Consider the following 10,798-nt stretch of genomic DNA (forward strand, 5'->3'; position numbering starts at 1 on the left):
AGCACGAGGCCATTTGGTCCATTCATAACAAACCCAGCCCTATTTCTAACACGCAACTTCTGCTGCAGCCAGGGAAAAATCCCCTCCGCCCGTGCGCCCAGGCAGGCGCGGTGTCTCGAGGGGGTGGAATTTAAAATTACTGCTGTGACTTACTGCTGAGTGCTTTGAATTCACTGCAAAACTAACCAACAAGTCTAACACTTCAGTCCCAATAGACAGCCATAACTCAGCTAAATTTGTGGGTTATACCAGATTTTATTTACTGTTTCATCCTGGGAGATAAGTTAAAGATGACAGCCATCTCTCCATCGAAGTGGGGGAAAGCCGCCCACGGGAACGCTGGTTCTCTCACCATACTTCCACATCTGATACCGAATTTGGATTTTGCAGTAGCAGCTCTGTTATTTTAAGAACGGCTTATGTTCCTATTCACCTGGGTATCGGTGAGTTGAAAGAGCTGGTCTGTTCACCTCTAAGTCCCCAATTTGACCAAAGGACATGCTGTAGCAATCAAATGTCATTACCAGCTAATGAGTATCCAGTGGCCTACGTAAGAGCAGTCAATGGCCTCTTCCCATTCCTTATTGGACATACGAACCACCGGTACAACCCGAGCTGCTGCAGTGGCACTAATGAATGCTCCTGAAGCTACTGTTTGCAGATGTCAAGGATGGAAGGCTAATTTAAATCAATCAGCCTCAAAAGCCTCGTAATGCGCTTAGTGCTGTAGTACCTGGGAATCTGGATACCCCTTAGTGGGGATCCCTGGGTGCCCCGTTTCCAGAGTGATGAGCAAAGCGCAAGGCCCAAATTCAAGAAGCCATCTGAACATTTATGTAATTTTTAAGTTTTTGGTTCATTCCCTTGATATTAGCTGGTTTATATCCCTGCTTAAAAACTTTCCTGAACAGGGATGTTTTTCTGACTCAGTAACTACACTGACTGAACTCCTAATCCAAGGTGCAAGTACTCCTTATTTTGGTGTACTCTTTAGACCTAGCGTGACTTGAGTAAGAAGGTCAGGCTGTACTTCAAAGAAAAAAAAAAACATGAACTGGGGTTTTTTTGTGCAGGCGGGTGAACCTTTGGTGCGTCGGTTCCTGGCAGGGCTGAGGCCTGAGCCCAGCACCAACCGGTGCCTCTCCAGACCTTCACCAGCAGCGCTGGTCTCCGGTGCAAGGTATGGGAGCACCTTCCCACTGCCTGGCTGTGGGCTTGCCTGGGGAGGCAGGCAGGGAGGCAGGCAGGGAGGCTGGCAGGGAGGCTGGCAGGGAGGCTGGCAGGGAGGCAGGCAGGGAGGCAGGCAGGGAGGCAGGCAGGGAGGCAGGCAGGGAGACTGGCAGGGAGGCAGGCAGGGAGGCAGGCAGGGAGGCAGGCAGAGGGCTCCATTTGCTCCTGCTGTGCGATACCCAAGTGAGCCATCTCATACCAAAGTCATGCTCTTGCTCAAGCAGCTGACAAAATGTGTTACAGCATCTTTCAAGCTGCCTGGGAGAGCCTTTACCTGCAAATCCAAAGGGCACAAGCAGGAACAAATTACAGCTGAAAACCACAGCCCCATTCCCAAAATCTCCTGTGCTCAGATCCTTAGTTTATCACCATCGTGCAGCACCCTGTGCCTCACTAGAATGACTTTTCAAGTAGTTACTGTGCATTCTCTCTCCTCCTGATGCCAGACTGCACGGTCTCCCCCTTTAGGGACTTCTAATCTAGAAGCCAGAAATCTTGTCTTTCCTATTTCCTCCTCTTCTCCTTTTGCACTATTAAGCATTGTGGCAGATTTATTCCACCACTCCCACAGCATCCTCTTCATGTCCTTACTTTAAGCTCTGTGATCACCACGGAAACCTCTCTTCCAGTGCTGGTGCCTCCTTACCTGAGGCTACACAGCGCGCTCCTCTGCCCCGCCGGGCTGTCCGGCTTCCCGAGATCCCTCTGCCTTCCTCCTTTCCTGCATCCTCAGCACGATGGGTTCCCTGCCGGAGTATTTACCAGCAGTGCATAGTGACTGAAAACAGCCTCATAAAGTGAAATAACTGGTGGGTCTTCTGCATTAGACACGGTGGAGAAAAACTGTCCCAGGTGAATTAGCACAGCCCAGCTTGCTGTTTAAAACCTGAAAGCACTGAGGTGTTTGCTATCGCCCCAAACTGTGAGCAACAAATCATCTGTATTGTGACAGCCAGAGAAGGGTGACCTGCAGTAATGCTGCACACCGCAGCGCTGCCCTCAGACGTGGTGCAGCTGTGGCGATGGAGAGGTGCGAGCCTGGCCAAGATCACACCGGGGCCATGCCCGCACAGTCCAAGTCCTTTGAAGCCCAGTCCTTCCTGCTGTTTTCCAGGTCACGACGCTTTCCTGAGTGTCCCGAGCCCAAGGAGGTAATGCTGAATGCACCGGTTGCTCCCTTACTACTTCCCGATTCTGATTTTACTCTAGGCATTTGACCCCTCACGGAGGGGTGCTGGTTGTTGGCTGGGGCACAGCAATAAACCCCAAAGTCCGACCAGGTCCCTGGGTTAAAATATTAAATAATACAGATGCAGCAAGGTGGCCTTTTGTCGCCGATGGCCAGTGTTTGCTTTCCTCTCCTTATTTACACTGCTGCAGAGGCTGAACAATTTGGGGTGCGCAGGGGGAAGTTCAGAGCAGCAGCGGGGATTACCTCTGACACACGGGGACCCCACGGCTCTCCTCAGCGCTGTTTGCAACCGAACGGCATTTTCCTGGTTACCTTCCCTCCCAGAGATAACGGAGCAGTCGCGTCCATATTTGTGTATTCATGCACAATGTCTTGCTGCAGATTTAAAGCACAAGGACTGATGCTGCCGAACGCTCAGGTAACGCTCGACATGGCGAGCGTCTCGTAGTGCAAACCTGAGAAACGAAGCTGTAACGTCAGAGGAAGGTTCCCTGCGGGGCAGCACAGTAAGGGGGGGCGCAGGAGGCGAGAGCTAAAGGGGTTAACAGAGGCAGCCACCGAGAAAAGCTGGTGCTGGAGCAAAGACAAAGCAGTGAACTGAGCCGTCCACCTGCTTTAAGAGCTCTTGCTTGTGCTAAGGACCTGCATCTGTTTTAGGCTTTATTATGAGTCATAAATACCAGCACATTATCCCTGTTTTTACTGTTAACAAACACCAGTAGTAACGTGTGAAGCCCCATCACATCTGAATCCCCTCTACGTCAGCCCAAACCGAGACAATCCCTGCCAGAAACACGCAGCTTGAGTCTGCAAGGGGCACAGAAGCCCACAGTGTTCACCAGTGGGGCGTCGGGATCCCCCGTGCAGTCACCGCAAACAGCAACGTCTGCAGCCACAGCAACTTCAATTCTCGTGGCTTTAAGACAATCAGCACTGCTCATTTCACATCTATTCCCTGTGGCAGCATCGCCATAGCGCAGTTTTTATCCTCGCGTTCAGCCCTCAGCTCCTCTCCAACATTTGCCTCTCTCCCCCCTCGCCCGTTGAGTGCCGGTGCTTTCAACTCGTTATCTGCCTTACCCAGAGACTTCCACCAGCCTGTCTTCTACGTATGCAAAGGCAAAAAAGCAGTCTGGACGGCATCGCATTAAACCTCTAGCCAAAACGAGGGAAAGGAGATTGCACAGCGTAACTGGTGGAGAAACGCAATACGTTGGATTATGAGGCTTAATGCTTGCTACAAACAGACTGTGCAGTGTCGGGTTTTATTTGATAGTGTGTCTCCGTGAGAGACTCCGGCATCGGAGCTATTCTGGCAGAGCTACTCCATGCAAATGCTTGGAAATCAGGGCTGATAGCTAATGCAACACTTTCCTGATAGCGTTCAGGAGCTGAAGGTGGCCAGGAACACCCAGGCAGGGTGCGAGGCGTGAGGCACAGTGCCCTCTGCTGAGCTGCCAGCCCTGGACTGACGTCGGGCACCGCACTGGCAGCAGGCGAGAGAAGGAAAGCTGCATTTCGGTTAGGATCGCTAATTTAGTGAAAGTGCTGATCTGCACCAAAGGAGCGCTTCATTTATCAGGACGAGAGAGACCCAACTTTGCTGGAGATTGAATTACTTTTAGTATTGTTCTGCACGTGACTTTACAGAAATCTTTTCATAATATCAACCTCCGTTTAAGTTTCAGCAATAAAAACATCCAGAGACGGAGAAATTAAATTTGAAGCGGTGGCAATGCATTTGCACCTGCTGGTGATAAAACCGAACGAGGCAGCGTGGCAGGAGCAAGCAGCTTTCGTTGCACAGGCGCGTGTCCCCCCCGTGCAGAGGCAGGTGCCAGGCACGGGGCAGAGCAACCACCTCTCTCCGCGCAGCCAGAGACCACGCAAAGCTCCTTCACCACCCAAGTGCTGCGTGGATCTGCTGACTTTCAGCCCATGAGGGATGTTGACATGCTGGTGCACGCGGTCGGGGGAACGTGCCTGCTCTGAGGAAGCAGCCCGGCACTAAGTAGGTCTGTTTATTTTGGCGGTACTCCTGCCCCTGTGATGAATGAGGGTCTATTTTTTTCTGGTTTGTGGTTTGATCTTAATTTCCTGTATGAAGTTCTCAAGAGGATGCCAAGATCAAATAATTAGACTATTCTGTGATAAAGAGGTAACATTGTTATTCAAATGTATTCAGAATTAATTTACCACCAAACAATTTACACTGTCACCCTTATATCCTGCTGAAATTACTAGAATACGTTATCTGACACACAAAGCCTCTCGTGACCTGAAATAACTTTATCAACCATTAAATGCTTGAGCAGTGGGTGCGTGGCCACAGAAATACACATGGAAATGCAGGAGAAGCCACAAAGGCAATGGAGTGATTTAAAAACAGGAAAAACAAAACAAAACAAAACAAAGCACTTTACTTGCAACAGTGAACGTGCAGAAGGCAGAATCCTGAAGCAGCCCATCAGCGTGCTGGGCCCCGGGAGGTTCGGTGGCCAGATCCTCAGCTGGGGCACCCGCGTGAGACACCGTCGAGGATTCACACCCGCAGCACACAGGGCTCCATCCCAGCCCGCTCCCGGCCAGGGGAAACCCAGCTCTGCTTTCTGCGTGCTTCCACGCCAGACTGGGGAGCACACGGCGGGGGGGGGGGCAGTCAGGCTGCCCGCAGGGAAGATTCCCCCCAATTAACGTTTTCTGAGCCTGCGGGCTGGTCTCAGGAGCTGTGAAGCTGCATCTCTGAAGCTCTTTGCTTCAAGGAGGGGGAAACGTATCGATCTTAGTTCAATTTCTGCTCCTACCCTGCCACGTTTCATCGCCTCACCAGCCACGGAGAGAAATTTCTCGTTGCTTTGCTGACCCCCAGAGCGCAGGCGGGGGCTCAGGCCGGCTCGGCTCTGCCGCCGCATCCTCACCGTGCCCGGCGAGCACAGCCAAGGCAGCTGGGAGCTCGGGCAGCGGGCAAACACGCCCTGCAGCCCTGTCAGAGGAAAAGGGTAAACCGGCGAGTCTTGGCCAGCGTGCGCCCCGTTTTCTGGGTGAGAACCCCCCAGCCGTGGGCAGCGTGTGCAGGTGGGGCTCCAGCCCCTCTCGCAGCCCGTGCCGTGGGATGCAGGAGCCCCAGCGAGGGAGCGGGGCTGGGCCGTCCTGCCAGCCCTCCCCGAAGGACACCGGCCATCAAGCGGGAGCTGAACTGAACACCACTCGACCCGCCGTTCTGAGGATTCCCTCTCCCGCATCCACGTACACCCCAGCCATGCAGCTCCCAGCCCTGTGGCGCTGCCTTTTGCAGCCTGGAAAAGCCTGGGTTTGCCTTTTATTTTTAAAAATACAACTTCGTTTGCAGAGTGTGGGAAGGTGATTTCAAAATAAAATTCCAGACAGGCATAATAAGCCTCAGAAAAGCCAGTCACACAGAGGAGGATAATTATCCACAGAATTTGTTTTCTATGTATTTATATAAAATAATCAATGATTTTTTTCCATACAGACTCCAATCCAATTTGATTGTCTTTTCTGTGTTACTTGCAAATCATACAAACAATCGATGCCCTGACCCCTTCTCTACGCAAACACAGCTTAGAAAGAGACTACAAGAAATAAAATCCGATAAATTCCTCCATGCAGGACTGTTTGTTTAAAAGCTTAGCTGGAGCCTGATCCTGTTCACAGTGACTTCAGTGATACAAGAGTGGGACTTTCAGACATGCTCGAGGTATAATTATTGCCACAAATATCAGCGGGAATATAACCTCAGTACAAAAAAAACCCGAACAAAACAAGAGCAAGAACCCAGAGGTGAAGGTGATTCCTTTTAAAATGCAGAAAGCAAAATGAAGTCCCTCCCAGGCACAGCGCGCTTCTCCTGCAGAGGAAGGGCAAGGCGAGCACGCAGCTGGGGTTTGGGGGGACCCCAGAGCCGGGAGGGTTGGGGGACCCTGCCTGTCCTTGCGGGAGCAGGGGTGGCCGAGGGAAACGATGGCAGCGGGGCTGCGCGGTTTTGGTGTCACCTCCTCAGCAGCACTTGAAAAGAAACAAACCCACTAATCAACAAATGCAAGTGCTAAAAATGGATTGACGGCTCCTGTGGTCTATTTTTTGCAATTATTTATTAATCTCAAACCGTTGGCATCCATCTGATCTGCACGTATATCTTGCTAACACATCATCCATCAAAATAATAACTCTGAGTAATTTCTGATGATGCTTCAGCAAAGCACGGCGATTGGAACCGGTCTGCTATGAAATGCCAGTCCTTCGGGCTCCACGTGTGACACCGTTTCCCTTCATCCCGCCTTGCTTTGTTAGGGCCGGTGCCATCAGGCTCTACAAAATGGCACCAAGCTCTCGTCTGTCACTTTGAAGGGGTGCTACCACTGCTTTTTAATCTAAGAGAAAGGTTAGATAAATAGGCTATCTACGGTAACTTAATCATCTTGCGCTCACTGCTTTTACTATATGAGGGGCATGATATTGCAAATACTCAGCTGCTCAGTGCAGCACTTAATAACAGGTATAATCTCACTGATCTCATCCGCAGTCAGGGCTGGCAGCATCGCAGACTACTCTCAGTCACAGTGGTGTAAACACAGAGTAACTCCACTCACACCGTTACGGTTATCTGTCTTTATACCAGAATAACTCGGAGCTGAATTGAGCACCTTGAGCGTGCAGCACATCTAGATGGTGTTTTCTGATACAGCATTTTCAAATATTTAACAGATTGCATAATAATTGAACAGCTGTTGAATAAGCTTCAGATACAAACTCCTACTTAATAAAAAAAATCCAGCAACGAGGCACAGATTGTCTTTGTACGCGTATATGTATAGAATATGTTTAGATGTGTAGATTAAATATTTATATTTTACTCGTGAGAGAAAGAGCACTTTTGGCTTTTCCTTCCTTTTCTTAGATATCTCTTCCTGTATTTGTTTTAATAGTCAGCTTTATAGGAAAAGAAAGCTTTGAAAAGTTACCTGTTTTCTCTCTGGTTTGATTTTCAGTTCTAAACCAATACTTATTTAAGTGTTCTCCACTTCTTGGCATAGCCTAATAATTAAAAGAATTACTTGAAAGCCAGGGCAGCTTTGCACAAATTAATGCAGGGGGAAAAAGCTGCAATCTTCCAGCGGGCTGAAAAAGAGGTCAAAATTATGCCAGTTTTAGCTGAGAGCGAAGGTAAACACAGATCTCCCTGTAGCCCCGTTTAAAGCCTTTTTCTGATCTTTAAGTTTCTTATTTTACTGATCAAGAAAAAGGCTAAATGAGGTGCTGAACATTAGGGTATTTCTCAGCAATTAAAGCAAGGCCGTTCCTGCGGAAGGCACGGTGCGCAGCAGTGCTCCCGCAGCAGGCAGCCCTGCCTGCTGCCTGCCTGCTGCCTGCCTGCCTGCACGCCACCTCGCTGCGTTTGCACCAGCCCAGCACGAGTGTCCCCCACTCCTGAGCCGGGGAGCTCCGGGCGAAGGGGAGCAGAGCTACAGCAAAGCCGCGCGATGTCGGTGCAGGGCTGGCAGCAGTTTCCAGGGTGAAAGCTCCTCTGTCCTTTTGTGCGTTTGCTTTGATCCCTGTCTAGAAAATCCATTTTCAGGACAACTGAGGCACCTGGACTTGCGGCTGAACATCTCCGCAGAGCCACAGGGGTACTCCTGGGCCTGAATGTCTCCCGTGAGCCACGTTGCTATTCCAGAGGTCTCGGCACCCCCCGCCCTAGCGACTTCAGGCCGTTCCCCTGCGAGTGTCTGCTTGCGCAGCAGCAGCAGCCCCTTGCACGCTGCCTCCGGAGCACCAGCCTGGCAGCACGCCGGGTCTGGCCACCGAGAATCAGGCCCGCTGCTGCCAAGCCAAAAGCAGGATGAGCTCCAAGCCCAGCGCTCCCAGCTGCGGCAGGATCCCCGGGGCACACGGCTTACCATCCCGACGGGGATCCGTGCCCTGGGACCCGTGGGAAGAGAAATGCCGCTGCGGCACTTGGTGGGGACAGGCTGGTGATGGGGGGGGGCTCTGCCACAGCTCAGCGGGATGCCTCCTCCCTTCTTGCGTGGTGGGACTGGCAAAGCCCGGCGTGCCCCGTCAGCGGCGGCGGGAGCTTTCCTGGGAGTGGGTTTCTGTTGCACAAAACATTTCCAGCTGTTGCAGGCTGTGGCTGAGCATACCAAGCAGCTTGGCTCAAGTAAAAGTTCAGCAGCCGCCAGGGCCCAGGCCGCAGAGGCAGGTCCGTTAACCTTTTCCACCAACATTTCTGGCACTACAACGTGCACAGGACCATGTCTGCCTGGAGCGCCTTGTTCACAGAAGTCCAGGGGAGAGCAGTTGTTCACCCTGCAGGAATTAAGCCCCTGTCCATGAGACGATCTGGGCCATGCAGTCGCTTGAAACCGTGCTGGAGGTGACAGTGTTTCACTTCAGAAAGCGGCTGTCTCTCAGGACTAGCATTTTTCTCTTACTGGCTTTCACGTTGCTGCTGTGTAGTTGCACTGGGATAAACAAGACCCATTTTTCCACTTTAAAATATTCACAGATGTACTCAGTTTTCGCTAGTTTCTCTGGGTTAGAATTTGGTCCCTGAAAACACAGGTAAACCTATCCTTATAATTTTTACTGGGCAGATAGCAAATCCCTGGGAATGCGTACCGATGGCAAAGTACATGGGATGTAACGGGAAATCAGCACCGTTCTTTACATGACATGCTTAAAACAAGTATCTCGTTTAATTAGAAAAAGAAAGATCGTTGACTCTTTCCCAAGCTGTTATCTGTGCAATTACTTTATGTAACATTATTAAAAATTAATTTTCCCCAGAACCTCAGCAATTCACTGAAACACGCCTGGCCCTCAGCAGCGGCTGCGGCATAGCCAGCCCACAGGCATCCTCCAGGCAGCGGGGCTCGGTGCTGCAGGCCCCCCCGGACTGCCTGTCCCTTGTACTGGGCACCTCTGGCCCGAGATCAAAGCACCTCTGCACAGCACCCCCATTGCAGCAGGCTCAACGCCTCTCCTCGCAGTGGCACAGCACCCCTCCTAGCACCGGGCACAGCACCCCTCCTCGCAGTGGCACAGCACCGCTCCTTGCACTGGCACAGCCCCCCTCCTACCACCGGGCACAGCACCGCTCCTCGCACCAGGCACAGCACCGCTCCTCGCACTGGTGCAGCAGCCCCCCTCTCCGGGGGCAGAGCATCCCCTTCTCCAGGGAGGTGGCAGCCCTCCTCGCACCGGGCAGCCCTCCTCGTAGCAGCACAGCCTCCCCCCTCTCCAGGAGCAGAGCATCTCCCCTCTCCGGGGGCTCAGCATCCTTCCTCTCCGGGGGCAGAACATCGCTGCTCTCCTCTTTGCTCCGTGCCCAGCACCCCGATTGCGCCGTGCCCAGGGCGGCTGCTCGCACCGGGCGCGCTCCCCCCCCCCCTTGGCAGCGGCGCGGCACCGCTCCGTGCCGGGACACAGCCCCTCCGGCACCGCGCCCGGCACCGCTCCGCGCCCGCCGGCAGCGTCCTGCCCGGCACCGGGCAGCGCATCCCCCCGCCCCGGCACCGCGCCCCGAACTTCGCCCCGCCGCTACCGGCCCGTCCCCGCGGGGAGAGGCGGCCTTACCTATCCGGATGACATGCGGCATCCCGTGCGAGCACTGGCCCCAGAAGCCGCCGACCAGGAGCGCTGCCCAGTATTCCCAGAGCACGCCGCGGAGAGCCGGCCAGAGATGGGGCATCGTTGGGGAGGGCGCGGGCCGGCGCGGCCCTACGGCCCCAGGGGCAGCGGGGGAGCGGGCGGCTGCTGCCCGGGGCTCAGGCGGAGCGGCCGGTCGGCGCCGAGGCCGGACCGCTCATGGCACATCTTAGTGCGGCCGCGCCGGCCCGTCCCGCGGCAGCCGCTCCGTGCCGAGCCGAGCCGTTCCGCTCCGTTCCGCTCCGTACCGAGCCGAGCCGTGCCACGCCGAGCCCAGCCGTGCCGTGCCGTGCGGTGCCGGTGCCGGTCGGGCGGCACCTGCGGAGCCGGGGCTGCCGGTGCGCCCGGAGGAGCGGCTCTGTCCCCTCCTACCACTGATGCGCGCGGCTCGCGCAAAGCCCCGGAGTGGAGCGTGCACACACTCACACGCACGCACACTCACACCCCCCCCCCCCCCCCGACACACACCGACACGCTGGCACCCGCCCGCTCCCCCGGGGCGAGGGCAGGGCCGGCTCGGTGGGCGCGGGGCAGGAGGCGGCCGGGGACCCTCGGCGGGGACCGCGGGGCGGGGGGCGGCAGCGGGGGTACCGGGGGCACCGAGGGTCCCGGCAGCTCCGGAGGGTCCCGGCGTCCCTCTGCCCCCGACGGCCCCCTGTCTGGCAGATCCCGGGGTGCTCGGTGTCCCCGGAGCTCCCGCTGTCCCGA

At 54.4% G+C, this 10,798-nt stretch overlaps 1 protein-coding gene across 1 annotated transcript in view; it reads right to left on the bottom strand.

Annotated features, from left to right (window-relative positions):
* GRIK3 (glutamate ionotropic receptor kainate type subunit 3) overlaps positions 1 to 10,392 on the bottom strand; it is a 117,213-nt gene extending 106,821 nt beyond the window's left edge. The window contains exon 1 of the mRNA XM_054802275.1: positions 10,019 to 10,392. Coding sequence (XP_054658250.1) covers positions 10,019 to 10,133 — 115 coding nt within the window. The 5' untranslated portion in view covers positions 10,134 to 10,392. The remainder of the gene's footprint in view (positions 1 to 10,018) is intronic.
* Positions 10,393 to 10,798: the final 406 nt, after the last annotated feature.

The sequence above is a fragment of the Grus americana genome, chromosome 23 (genome assembly GCF_028858705.1).
Source record: "Grus americana isolate bGruAme1 chromosome 23, bGruAme1.mat, whole genome shotgun sequence".
NCBI lineage: Eukaryota > Metazoa > Chordata > Aves > Gruiformes > Gruidae > Grus > Grus americana.